The sequence below is a fragment of the Barbus barbus genome (assembly GCF_936440315.1).
Source record: "Barbus barbus genome assembly, chromosome: 11".
NCBI classification, from domain to species: Eukaryota; Metazoa; Chordata; class Actinopteri; order Cypriniformes; family Cyprinidae; genus Barbus; species Barbus barbus.
Genome location: NC_136739.1, coordinates 27,069,004 through 27,083,530, shown reverse-complemented (window position 1 = coordinate 27,083,530; position 14,527 = coordinate 27,069,004). Strand labels below are relative to the sequence as shown.

Below are 14,527 nucleotides of genomic sequence, written 5' to 3'. Positions count from 1 at the left end.
ATACAGAAAGCATACAAGGCTATAAAATTACTTCGGATGAATCATTTGTTCTTTAGAGAATCTTATGAGAAACATTTGGGTTCAAAATATTTGAAATATTTAATTACAAACATGTACTGTAATGGTTTTGCAGATTGAACTTTAATTTACAGTTAATCACCGTATATTTCATTAACTGGAATAATGTTAATATACCAAATTATTAAAATTTGTTTTTATGCTGACAACCACCTTAGAAACACAGGTGGTAATCAGAAAGTCAAATGATCAGTGTTCATTGCAAGTAGCTTTTTTACAAGCTGAGATAAATACTAAAACACGTAACGTTCAGAGTGTTATACTCAAAAATACAAAACGCCATCATGGCAACATGACACTAAAACAATGCAGTAAACATTATTTTAACTTGTAGGATGTATCAAAACCCTAATTTACATAACTGAAAAAAAAAAAAAAAATTGAAACAGTAAAAAAACATCAAATGTGAGCTGCCACACAGAACTCTCAATTCATGTTTTTTCACTATAAATTTTAAGGTGTTCAAAAAAACTACATTTAACAGTATTTTACTGTAAAATGACTCTGCAACATACTATTAGCTGTATTACAGTTTTTCATTGTAAAGAGTAAGGCAATACCATTAACCAATGAACAGCATTTTATTGTAGCAATTTTACTGTTTTTTACCGTAAAAATCACAATCATTTTTAGATTGTAGTGTTGGTATCAAAGCAATTGTGAACACATGATAATACTGAGGTATTTGTCTCTTGAAAATCATCTGTAGCCCTGTCCCAAATGGCACCCTCACGGTCTTCCTCTGAGTCCACACTTTGTGACATAATGCCGCTTTTATAATAACTCATTTGATAAGCTCATTTCATACTAACGATTCCTCTCTACTACAAGCACAGCCTACACAACTTGAAATTGCTTGTATTCAGCTTTTCTCTGACAAGCACTCTCGAAATCCTTGTGTGCCAAAATGTTAACTAACTAAAGTACACTGACTATAGGGCTGTTAGTGTAAATCAAACTCACTGTCACTTACTGCAGTAAGACACTTTAACATTTTTACAAGGGCTCTTTACTAATAAACATCAGTTAGCTCTGCTTCAGATCACACAATAAATGTGCTTCAGAGCAATAAAGCTTATAAGATATCAGTGTTTATGAAATGCATTTTGTTGAAGGTCTCATGTGAATCATGTTTTCCAATGCTACAAACCAGCTAGTAACTTTTACCACAGCTATATGCTGAGTTATTATACATTCCCTATATAAATCAACAGTCATCTGTCATGTGGCATAATAAATGACTGTATTGGATTCTCAAAACAGCTTACTTCTTGTCATTAAGTCTTTAATGTAATTAATTTTACTTTGCAAGACTGATCAATACTAGTTTTTCGACATAAAATTATAACCTATAATCCAGTGCCAACCTACAAAATTACATTACATTTCTTCTGAAAGTCCCAACACACCATCTATTTACAGGATGAATTGATTTCATTCAGACTTGTTTGTGAATTTCCAATTTATTTTTGTAAATTAGATTTGTAACATAAATTGGAATCTCATGAGACTGCAGAAACTTTGTCTGTAGTCATAAAGGCTCTAGATTACATTCTACATTAATAGAAGTGTTGTAAACAAATGACTTGTTGTCTGCATACACAACGAAGATCAATTTTATGGTAAGTCAGTTCTTGACAATCATCTCGGTAAACAACCAAGGGTAGAGATTTTATACCAGTTTAGTGCCAATCTAGCTTCTTAATTGGGGCAAGACTATAAAACAGCTAGGGGTAGGCAGCGTCGGTCCTGGAGTGCCGCTGTCCTGTAGAATTTAGCTCCAACCCTAATCAAACACACCTGAGTAAGCTAATCAAGGCCTTCAGAATTACTCGGGCTACAGGCAGGTGAGGCTTTTTTCAGGGTTGGAGCTAAACTCTACAATGCGTTACTACAGCCGCCATAATTTGTGTAATGATTTCTCTCTCTATTCATTTACTAATGGACCGTCTCCATCCTTTCATACTGTCTCTTATAGCTACAAAATTTTAAAAGATCTTCCCAGAACATGTACCATGTGCTTAAATCCATGTATGGACATTGCATTCTCGCATCGCAGTTATGTAATGAATTAATTTTCTTTGCTACCTATTAGCATGTTAATTCACAACTGACTGAAAATACACTAAAAATGTGCTGTTGATGGGGTGATGAATGAGCCACATAATTGCTATTAATTATGGCTATTTGAAGTCGCCAGGATCCTGACAGACATAGGCTCGAGTGCGCCCTCTGTTGACTGTATTTAGTCTGTTGTTATTTGGAGATGGTCCTCACTGGAACTTGTGTTCTGCAGTGAGGGGATACTGGTTATTTGGGTGAGAGTTTCAAACTACCTTCAAACTTTACTGAGAAACTTACAATAGGCTACTACATGAAAGATAGATCTAGATAGATCCAGTACATCATGCATCCAAAAGAAGACGCGATCCAATTTAGCTGATGCCTGAGGAAAACAGGAACAGCACTAATAGTGGCTGGGCACACTGTCCTTGCAATGTGAGTTCCAGTAGAAACCCCTGTGTGGGGAACACAGATGCCCTGCCAGTCTGCTCTTGTCAAACTGTCCCCAGGGGTGACAGGCAGTAATTACATATCAGCACAATTACTGCGCACTGCCATGAGAACAATACGCTGAGCTGGCCTTATCTTTGCATCTGCTCATTACCGCAGTAAAGCTCGTTGTGATCCAGTGGCAACCGTCTCACTGTGGTGACTGTGTATCATTTCCACCGCCATTCAGCCCAACAGCGTTATTTGACTAACAACTTTATCTCGCCAAATCATTGAAATTCAAGCCAGCAAAGTGTATCAAATGCACCAGTGGCCAAACAACCTGTTCAAAGTTTCGTGACAAAAGTGATTTCTAAAATAGAGCTGTTCAGTCATGACGGAAATGTGTAGGTCTACCTGAAACGTTTCCTATCTCAACTGAAGAGTCAAATATGTCCAGGTGTGACATATTTCCAAAGATTTATGTAGCTTGTTTGTGGTAATGATGAAAAGAAAGATCTTTAGAACAGCAATGAAAATTTAAAAGTATAGCCATATAAAAAGTGACTGGACTAAAACTTGTATCTTATTGAAATGGTGCTCTGCTGTGCCAAGAGACATTTCAAAACATAATTTCACAGCATACTTTCACAGCGCTTTTGCTGCACATATCTTTTATGTTGCACAGGCTAAATGTGCCATATTTATCCATGATAATCTGCAGCTTTCACTGGGAGGGGCTGTTTGAAGTTATTAATACATAAAACATGAATGAATGAGAAAGTAAAAAGTGGGATGTGTTTGATATTAAAAAGTAATATTAAAAGTGCAATAAGCTATGAAAGAGAACTGAATGTGCTACTGACAAAGTGCTTTCTGTGTGTGCTCTGAGTGGAACACGGACAAGCATCAAACTCTGGAATAGCCTTCCTGATAACGTTCAGGGTTCAGATACACTCCCTCTGTTTAAATCTAGATTAAAGACACGTCTCTTTAGCCAAGCATACACATAATGCATCTTATAATCTTGTACTGCAGTTATATCTGATCAAATGTACATTATTATTATTCTTTAGCTTGGGTTGAACAAATCATTTTTGCTTAGATGAAACAGCAGCTATGCTAATTATGTCTCTATTTGTTTCTCTGTTTCTGCCACAGGATTAACATCCCATGGTAACTAGGAATTACAGAAGCTTCAGTCTGGATGCAACCCTATAAATGATCTGAGATGACCGAACACCTGAGAAAAGATGATGCCAACCCCTCAGAGGACCTCAGAGGATGCCAACCCCCAGACAACATACAGAATTACCAAATTTTGCCATAAATTAAATATATATTCCACAAATATATTGTGGAAACTTAATTTCCTGTAGACCTGCTTTGCAACGATTTGTATCGTAAAAAACGCTATACAAATAAACTTGAACTTGAAACTTAAAACTTGAAATACATGCATCCAGTCTCAGCGACTTCACAATACGCTTCTTCGAGATGCGACAGATTGGCATATGACATTAAAGTAGGCCTACCGCAAGAGTGATTGAAGAGCAGACAACTCTTTATGCTTTTGAATTGTTCTCGCGATACTTTGATGTCATGTTGATGTTGTGTTAGTCTCGCTTTCACAGACCGTCAAAGGTTTTTGTTTACAATGTGAAATCTGTTGATTTCTTGAACGCAATGGCCAATCAAAGACGTCACTAATGTAAAATGTAGAATGTAAAAATGCAGAATGTTTTCTGTAAGGGGTAGGTTTAAGTGTAGGGTGATATAATTTTTTTTTGTTTCTACAGTAAAAAAAATAAATAAAATTACGCCTCCCCACAAGCTTAGCAAACCTGTGTGTGTGTCTGTGGTGATGCGTGTACCTGTTTTTCTATTCAGGTGGGGACTTAAACCTGAATACACACAGACTCATGGGGACTCATGTCATGGTGGGGACCTAATCTGAGGTCCCCACGGGTAAATCACACATGGGGGAAGTCATGGCCTAATGGTTAGAGAGTCGGACTCATAATCCAAAGGTTGCGGGTTCGAGTCTCGGGCCGGCAGGGATTGTAGGTGGGGGGAGTGAATGTCCAGCGCTCTCTCCACCCTCAATACCACGACTGAGGTGCCCTTGAGCAAGGCACTGAACCCCCAACTGCTCCCCGGGCGCCGCAGCATAAATGGCTGCCCACTGCTCCGGGTGTGTGTTCACGGTGTGTGTGTGTACACTGCTGTGTGTGTGCACTTTGGATGGGTTAAATGCAGAGCACAAATTCCGAGTATGGGTCACCATACTTGTGACTTCTCTTCACTTCACTAAACAAGCTAATAAATCACACAGAATGTCTTTTTTTGAAAATCTAAAAATGCAGTTTCCTGTGAGGGCTAAGTTTAGGTGTAGGACAATAGAAAATACGGTTTGTTTAGTAGAAAAACCATTACGCCTATAAAGAGTCCTCACAAGGATAGCAAACCAGACATGAGTGTGTGTGTGTGTGTGTGTAGTGTAGAAGAAGCTGGAAATGATTCATTGACACAAGTAACAAACCAGAGCAGTTTCCAGTAGTAACTCAATGAGCAAACAGAGACATCTAGTGGTATCTTTTTAGCCTTTTCAAACCTTGATAATTAGGCTACTCTTAGCAAATATTATTACCATAGCAACTGAATTTATCCTTGTTCTTCTATTTTTGGAACCCACACAACATAGGATGTGAGCCCACTTATCTTCATTTCACTTTCATGCATCTTAAAGGGAATTTAGATGAGTCTGTCATCAATTACAGCATGATATTTCTATAATATGCATTAGTTTGTATATTATGTTTATTATTAAAATTATGGGAGTGACACGTGAATGAGCACGTTTCCCATATACACTACACAATAATTTACAAATGCCACTTACATTACTCTTTACAATCCACAACATCATGTTTTCATCTTGAGTCAAAAAATTTGAGAGGTGCAAGTGCCAAGTCTGTTTTATAGTAGCAGTTAGCAGAGGTTTTCGACTGCTTGTCACTGATTGTCAGTTATACTATAGATAGGTGATGAGCATAGGTATGAAGAGCATGTGGTTGTGAAACTCAGTGAACTCAATGAGACTGCAGCAGTCTACATAGTTGTTATATGTATACTCTTTTTGTTTTATTTAATTGTACTCACAGATATGGCGAACAATATAGTTTGTATTATTATTACTCAAAGAAAAAAAATGCCAATGAGCATTTTTTATGCCCTATATTAGCAAGTACTTTAACCATCTAAGTCAGCCAGTCTTTCTTTCTTTAGTGTTACTTTTAAAGTAATATTTATTTGTCTATCATCTATCTGTTTCAACTGATTTCTTAAATTAAATTGTTTAGTTTGAAACATTTTGAAAAGAGGAGGTAAAAAAAAATTAAAAATGAAAGAAAGAAACATCCAGATGATGTTTTATTATATTGACAGTTTTCCTATGGCAAAAATGACAGCATCATCGCTCCAACCAAAATGTTCACTTACTGTCAGGACATGTTTGCACGGTCCATTGGCAATAGACAAAAATACATATGGATCAAAATCATCAGGATGTTAAGTAAATATCATGTTCCATAAAAAACATTTTGTAAATTTCCTGCCACAAATAATGACGTAAAGTATAATGTCATACTTTTTACTGCACTACATTTCATAAATAAAAGTTGTTTTTTTACCTTTAATACTTAAGAACATTTAAAATGTAGTACTTTGTTGTTCTCAAGTAAATCTTTGAATTACTTTTACTTGAGTAAATGTAAGAAAGTACTATATTTCTAATATAATTAAGTAATAAATTATATTTAATATGAAACGTAGTGCAGTAAAAAGTACAATATTGTGCTTTGGAATGTTGTGAAGTAAAGTTTTATAAAGAAAATGACTCTGATAAAGTACATACACTTGAAAAGTACTTTTAAAGAAGAGTAAAAACACTTCACTACCGTCTGCTTCTGCAGTTTTCTCAATATTTAGATTTTTTTGCACCCTCAGATATTCAAATACTTGTATCTCAGCCAAATATTGTCCGAGATACAAGTATGAAAAACTTGTTTATTTTTATTCAGCTTTCAGATGATGTATAAATCTCGGTTTCGAAAAAATGGACCCTTATGACTGGTTTTGTGGTCCAAGGTCACAAATATAATTTTTTTAAAAGATGCACTGTGCGTTTAAAGAAACTCTAGACCCCGCCCATAACAGTGTGAGACACGCCTTGCGCCGTCATGTGGGAGGAGCTATATGAACAGGACAAGCCCCTTTCTAACAAAACACATCGCCGAGGCTATTCTCGGACTCGGTATCAAAAGCGAATATCCATAACATAGATCGAGTCTGGCGCCCAATACGGAGAAAGGTAATTTTATTTTTTCATATAATCCATGAATGTGATTAAGGATGCTGTGAGTTTCTGAGCGAAAGCACATGGATCATGCATCCTCGTCTTTAGAAGGGCTAGCAATCACAGCGTTATTATCGACGTTCATCTAAGGTAAGTTAGTCAGGGATTGTCCTTACATTCAACCCCAAAACGCACCGCATTCATGTTAGACATGCATTAACCTCCATAGTATGAAATATAGGTCATTGCATGCGGATCTGCGGCTCGCGCGTGCCAGCAGCCATGCACGCTGCCAGAAAATATGGATCATGCCCATGTGAAATGAATGCCAAACTATATTTAAATATGCATTTTCCCATGCCACCCCGGCATCGTACGTTGTCGTTAGCAGGGGGATTGTTTCACTGCGCAGATAACCTGTAATCATAATAATATGTAGGCCATATAGGTGGATCCTGTCTTTGTCTCGCGCCTGATCACTAGAGCACGAGCGACTCATTCCTGCAACTCTCAGCCAGCTGTTGGTTAGAGGCCAGACACTGATTCCCAGGACTAGCCAACTGTTGTCTTTATGTGTCCAGAATTGAGTCTGATGTTAATGTTTAAACTGCCCAAGTTTATGTTTATAGAGCTGCACTGACATGTACATATGGAGTGAATCTCATAAGAACATGTCCAAGTCCCATCTCTTAATTTAATTAGAATAATTGAATACGACAGTTGTGCTTTGCTTAAAGAAAATAGGCTTTTTTTTGTTTATATAATGACTTTATGACTTGTAACCAAATCCTCTGATTCTCATTACTGTAATCCAAAATCAGCTTCATAATATTGTTAATTTCACTGATGCTTATCTAGATTAAAGCATATTGCATCATAGTATTGGTTATACTGAATGAAGCAGCAAAGTGACTATTACGGTCATGAGAAAGAATGTGAAATGCATTGTGAATTTTGATGGGAACATAAGCCTATTCTTCATGAAATTGTCATAATGCAAAGGAATGGATTTGTTGTGAAATACAATGTTTAGATTTTTGTTTTAGAGTTGTGACATTTTCATGTGCTTAACTGTCATAATCTTAATGCAAAGAGAATGTCAATCTCTCTTTAATTATTTAAAATATTTATCCATCAAGATGGTTTTTGTGATGTGTTTTTCCCCGTCTTTAGTTTGATAATCCAAATAAAATGGAAATCTTCCGTTGCTTCAAAGATACTTAGAGAAACATCCAGATGTATTGAGCTATGGCTGTGTGTATCTGAGGGAAAGTTTTTCACAATCATTAATGGACCTAAAAGTCATAATTTGTGCTTTCACTTATTATTTGTTACTGTTTTAGAGTTACAGTATCTCAATTAATTCATTGTAAATGCAAAATATGCCACCTCTTACATATTGAAGCTGAAGTTGGTGTTGAAATCAGTTTTGCGTATGCAGTGACATTGCAGAATGATTATTACCTCCTAGAAGCATTTGGAGAGATTTGCACAAACATGGGCATTGGCAGACATTTGCATTGGGTTTGGCCAGTGGGTTGCATAGTTCTTTGCGCAGCAGTGCAATGTAATACTTCTAAAGGTCCAAAGGCCTTTTTCTTTTTTGCTAGTCACTCATTTCTGGCCTGCAGACACATCAGCAAACCTTGTAATCGCTGCTGAGCTGTCCTTTTCTAAATGATGTGGTGCTTTTCCGTACATCAGCTTATGTTAAGATGAGTTTGCCAAGCCATGTTTCCTTTGCAATCCTCCCTAAATCTTTTATTTCCATCAAAGAGGTTGCTGATAATCTTTTTTGATGGACATTTAGTTGGTATGATTTTTACTAGCAATTGATTGTTGCTGGTTGATTATTGAATGCTTGCATTACCATTTCCATTCTTAGCAGTTTATGAAGAGTTCTTTGCCACTCAAATTAATTCTGATGTATTCAGATTGGTCAAACTGTGATTGCTATAAGCTGGACGCCAGAATCCAAATAATCTAAGAATGTCTTAGTCATTTTTTCTTTTTTCATTCTCTCTCACTATTTGTAACTTCCACACATCCTGTTTTCCCTTTCTCCTCCTCCTCCTCTACCTTTGCTCCTCTCCTGCATCTTTGCAGATCATGGACCAGGAGGGAATCGCATGAGATGGAATGTACTTGATGTGCTGCATCGCTGTTGAAGGTGAGTGAGACTGTCAGCTTTTTGAAAACTAGATCAGGCTGTATTTGAGGACTCGGATCTCTATGTTGTTGAATCATGCTGTGAACGTTCCAGTGTTGCCTAATTCTAGTCATTTAACCTAGTTTTCTGCTTGTTTTGCCAGTTTGTCTGTGTTTGTATCATTCTGGTATTTCTGGCGTGGTGAATGTTGCTCTGTTAAGGGTTTTGTCGGAAGCCCCTTTTGTTTAAAATTGTGCTTGTGTGTTTATTATAAAAATGAACAAGAATGCAGTGTGTGACTTGGATCACATTAGTTGACTCCCATTAGTTACTCACTCAAATGTTGTTCCAAATCTCTTTTTTTTTTCTCAATGAAACAATAATGAGGAAATATTGAAGAATCTTTACACAGTCCCTCCAAACAACCTGGCTTTCTTCAAGCTATCTTCTGAAGTCATCTTTCTTTCCTCGCCTTCATGTTGTTCCAAACCAGTATGGCTTTGTTCTGTAGAACATAAAATGAGATATTTTAAGAATTGTCTCTGTTGTGGTTACAGTTGACTTCCATTTTATGGACAAAAACCGTTTGGTTGCCAACATTCTTCAAAATAGCGTTCATGTTCTGCAGAAGAAAGTGATACAAGTCTGGAACAACATGAGGTTGAGTAAATCATGACCGGTCAAGACAGATTTGATGTTCTGTGAATAATGACTTCAGTTTTGGTTGGTTCCTCATGCAAAGCTGTTGTATTTTATGTTTTTGTTATAGTGTTATTTTCAGTAGTCCATATTTTAGCGTAAATTATTCCTTTAATTTACATAAGCAGTTTATGCGTTTAAAATCTGCCAAAGAACTGCATGATACATCTGCCTGGAGAGTATCTATTATGTGTCATAGGCACATGTAGTTCTATTCATTCTGTGGGACGTTTTGGGGCTATAATCATGAAAATGGAGATATTTTACCCCTAAATGATCACATGTGATGTCTCAACCGAATCTTAAAGGGATAATTCAGCCAAAGATTAATATTCAGTCATTTACTCACCCTAAAGTTGTTCCAACCCTCTATATCTTCTGCTGAACACAAAATAATAAATTTTTTTTTGGGATAATGTGTATTTCAATGTGTTCTTAACATGATACTTTGTCAACTTTTTGCAGCCGCGTAAGTAGAGAATAGTCTCATTCCAGGATGGAGGCCTCCAAAATACTGCCTGTGCTGAAGAAGAAGCTGGCCTTTCTGTCAGGTAAATTCCAGTAATACAAAGTATTTTGAAATTTGATGCTAACTTAAGTGTTGAATTCATGATTTTAATTTGGCACAGGAAAAAAAAGTTGAGTGTCTCATGGCGTTACAGAAAAGTGTTTACTGCAGGTCTCCCTCCTCCCCAGTGTAGTCCGTGATCTGAATACTCTATTTGCATTTCATGATTAGATGTGACTATAGCGGTGAGCCAGAAATAAGCTGCTATCCGACAAAACGGACAGTGCCAAGCGATGATTTGAAATCCTTCACTTGCTGTCTGGTTTGCTATGACGGGCTGTGTCTCAGGCAGCATTATTTTCTTCATCTGTTTGCTTTTCATATTTGTTTCAGAGAGTGTTAGCAAGGCATTTTTTGGGGGCAAATAATTGGAAGTAGTTTTGTTTTTATTATCTATTTGCGCAAGCTGAACTCCAAAGTCCCATTCATACCAAGGATAACTAAAATAACAATAAAGATATAGTTTTTAAATAGTTCTATATCAACTAAAACTACATGACAACCATAACGGCTCAACCTGTGAAGTCCCTCTTACTTTCACTCGTATGTTCTTTAGGACGTCCTTATGGGTATATAATTTTATATGCCTTCCAAAATTCAGTATTATCGGGGTATGAGGCTGCTTTATCCGTTATCATAGCCTAATGGTTGTATTTTTGTGTCAGCATGGTTCTTGCTTCAGAAAAAAGTCTTCTGAATGCCACTTGCATATCAACAAGAACATTGGCAAAATGGACTATAAGTTCTTTGAATTTCTATCATTTTGTTGAGATGCACTGTGCCTCAACAGCATTTATTTTTGCACTAAATTGGGTAATGAAAGCTTCTAGGAAAGGAATTACTGAAGCATTTCATGCTTGGTGTCCTTGAAACGGTGCATGTTCCCATAGTCGGCATACTGTGAATTAATTGTAGGTTGCAATGTCACGAGGCTCTACTCCTCCAATAGCTTTTTATATGACTTCAGTAATGTTTTTGTCAGTCTTTTCCTTAAAGCCTCACACTCTGACGCTCTTTTTCCATTTGTACATCATATTTCACTCTGTGCTTCTGGATTTTCTGCATACTTCCTGACTCTGCCTGTTTGGTTTTCCAGGAGGCAAGGACAGGCGCAGTGGTTTGATCCTGACCATCCCGCTGTGCACCGAACAGACCAGCATGGAGGAGCTCAGTGCCACCCTGGATTACCTACTGGGTATTCCCAGGTAAAACACAGCTTTGGAAACCTTTCTTGAAATGAATGTATTACTCCATTGCAAAGGCTGTATATCAAGCACCTGTCAAAGCACTGAGAGCAGATATGGAGCATTAATCTGATCACTATAATTATAATGCACACTGTTACGGTATTCATGCATGGAATGGAAAGTGGCCATAATTCGTAATCAGACTCTGGTTAGAACTTGAAAAATGTTTTTATTGATCTCTCCAGACCTTTGAAGGTTTTGTAGGCTCTGGAAAGATTTTGCAGTATTTTTATTTTATTTATTTATTTTTTCAGTTTGTCCTTACTACTATTGTATTTTACAGTATTGATTTTTATATGAAATGAATTGTTCTGATTGGATGAAGCATGTCCTTAACCCCTGGATAAATATGCACATTCTGTATTCATACTAATTTGCTGTTGTTTTGCAGCCACAGGCTATATAAAGAATATTTGTTTTCTAATTCTTGTGGTTGATTAATATATTTATTGAACTGTTCTTTTATCATTGCTGTTGCTGCAGCTTGTTAAAATAAGTTGGCAAAAATCTGTGAAAATCAAAGATTTATTTACTATGGTTCTAAACTTTTAAAGACTAAGATTTAGAATCAGTCATTGCATTTTTATAATTATAATTAAATTTATATTATCTATAGTATGAAAATGGATGGATATTAATTTTGCTTAATCTTAATATTTAAGTGTTATTTGATTATTAGTGTTTTAAAGATGGGCTGAGCATTATTTGATTAAACAAGAAGTATTGTAAAAATAGGGGACATGCGTGTGAACAATTAAATATTCATTGTTTAGTGAAACAAATAAGTGTAATATTAGTCAATAACAAATGTAGTAACAATGTAATTTACATCTTGAATTTTTACCTAAGAAAAATGTTTGTTCTTAGCATGTGCTTCATGTATATTAGCCATGGTAAAAATCAAGGTAACGCACAGTATCTATTGCTTTAATCTGATCCTGTTATTGAAGATATAGAAGTTAAAGTCTGACAGTCGAGCCTCACATGACCGCTGGCAGTAAGACCATCACTGGTTCTGTAGTCACTTTTGTTTTTCAATGCTTTTCAGGTGACTATGACCTTCTCCAAATTACTTTCTGGTGACATTTTTAGAGGCATTTTACAGGTTGAGTTGGCTGTTCAGCCCTAAAAAGAGTTTTTTCTTTCTTTTTACAAACCAAAATACTAACTGTATGATTGGATACATGTTTCTGTGACTCACACAAACTCAGTTTATTCATTTTTAAAATGCCACCACAGAACAAACAAATGAGTCTGTTTAACAACAGCCACAGTGGAGTCTTTGTAATTGATTCATTGTATGTGTACATGTATTCGTGTTATGTAACCGAATAAAATGTCATGTTTTTCTGTTGTATCTCTACAGCGAGAAGTGCAAAGCTCGTGGTTTCACAGTCATCGTCGACGGCAGGAAGTCTCAGTGGAATATAGTGAAGACTGTTGTTCTGATGTTGCAGGTAGGAAAATCGATTTTTGGTTTTTGTTTGGCAGAAAACGGTAAGGGAGAAGTAGTTTGTGTGAAACACATGTTCTTGTTTCTTTGACATCTGGTTCTTGTTTTTTGTTTGTTTAGTTTTTTCCACTAATGAACCCCATTTAATATTTGTGGTGATTATTTAATGAGTGCTTAACTCTCCTCTAATCACTAATCACAAGTCACTTCTGAAGCAATACCTGTAAATAATGAGATTTCATTCGAGTGCTATTATGAGAAGCCCATGCGGTTGTGTGTTGGCAGCCTTCCCTGGTTTTGTAGAGGACATTGTTTTGTTGGAAATCATTGACTGAGCTTTGTTGAACAGAATGGATGCTTGTTCTGCCCTGTTATTTTCCCCTGTTTATGGGAAACACCACTGAATTGCTGCTGTAAACTTAGGCTTTTATTTTATATTATGACTTATTCTGCGTTCCATCAAAGTCCCAAAATGTAAGACCAGTCACTAAGTGGCAATCTTGGCAGTGCCTCTAGGTAGCTATTTTCTAGGCAATAGCAATAAAACTTTGCCGACAGTGGTAGGCCTATCATAAATTTAGCTGAAATTGTGCTATAATGCTTTATTCAGGCTGTGCCAGCTAAGACCTATGTTTTGATGTAAAAAAGCGAGGTGGTTGGCTATTTTAATTGAAAGGGGAGATATCCTATAGCCCCTGCATTAATCATTGCCGTTTTATTATTATTTTATTTGAATAGCCCATATCCTATACTTTTTCCAAGTCAGAATTTCTAATCCCAAAGATTGGAGGATCACAACTGAATGCCACTTGAAGCTAAACTTCCAACTTGGAGATGTGTGTTGCGAAATAATGATGCTGGTGGTGTATGACGTTGTACAAACATGGCGACATTCCGGGTAATGCACATAGTTAATGAGAAACGGTCACTTTTAAACAAATGAACTGCATCAGTGAATTTTCCCCGTCACATTACATTGACATGTTTTTAGAGACAGATGTGATGAACCTAAGTGACCCTCTCTGTTTATAATAGTACACTTGATACACACACTACTAGCATGACTGTGTAATTTACACTACTGTTCAAACTTAGGAATGTTTTTAAAGAAATTTATATTTTTATTCAGCAAGGATGTTGAATTGATCAAAAGGGACAGCAAATATATGTATAATGTAAAAAGATTTCTGTGCATCATGGTTTGAAAACACAGAAACTGTTTTTAGTATTTATAATAAATGTTTTTTTGAGCAGCAAATCAGTTGGAATGATTTCTGAAGGACCATGTGACGGTGAAGACTGGAGTAAACTCAGCTTTGCATCACAGGAATAAATGACATTTTAAAATATAGTCAAGCAGTTATTTTAAATTGTAATATTTCATATTGTATTTTTGATAAAATAAATACAGCCTTGTTGAGTATATAAACATTAGTGTTTTTGTTCTTTCAAAAACTTAATAAAAAAGAATTGTACTGATACT

General features: G+C 36.2%; 1 protein-coding gene across 3 annotated transcripts in view; it reads left to right on the top strand.

Annotated features, from left to right (window-relative positions):
- The first annotated feature begins 6,823 nt into the window (after positions 1-6,823).
- Positions 6,824-14,527, top strand: part of LOC306876573 (SEC14 domain and spectrin repeat-containing protein 1) — a 29,537-nt gene continuing 21,833 nt past the window's right edge. Inside the window, exons 1-5 of one of the 3 annotated variants that reach the window (XM_079427865.1) lie at positions 6,824-6,943; positions 9,035-9,098; positions 10,242-10,327; positions 11,441-11,549; positions 12,958-13,048. In XM_079427865.1, coding sequence (XP_079283991.1) covers positions 10,273-10,327; positions 11,441-11,549; positions 12,958-13,048 — 255 coding nt within the window. In that variant the 5' untranslated portion in view covers positions 6,824-6,943; positions 9,035-9,098; positions 10,242-10,272. Of the gene's footprint in view, positions 7,079-9,034; positions 9,099-10,241; positions 10,328-11,440; positions 11,550-12,957; positions 13,049-14,527 lie in introns of all 3 variants that reach the window. The other 2 variants (XM_079427864.1, XM_079427866.1) reach the window with 2 other exon arrangements.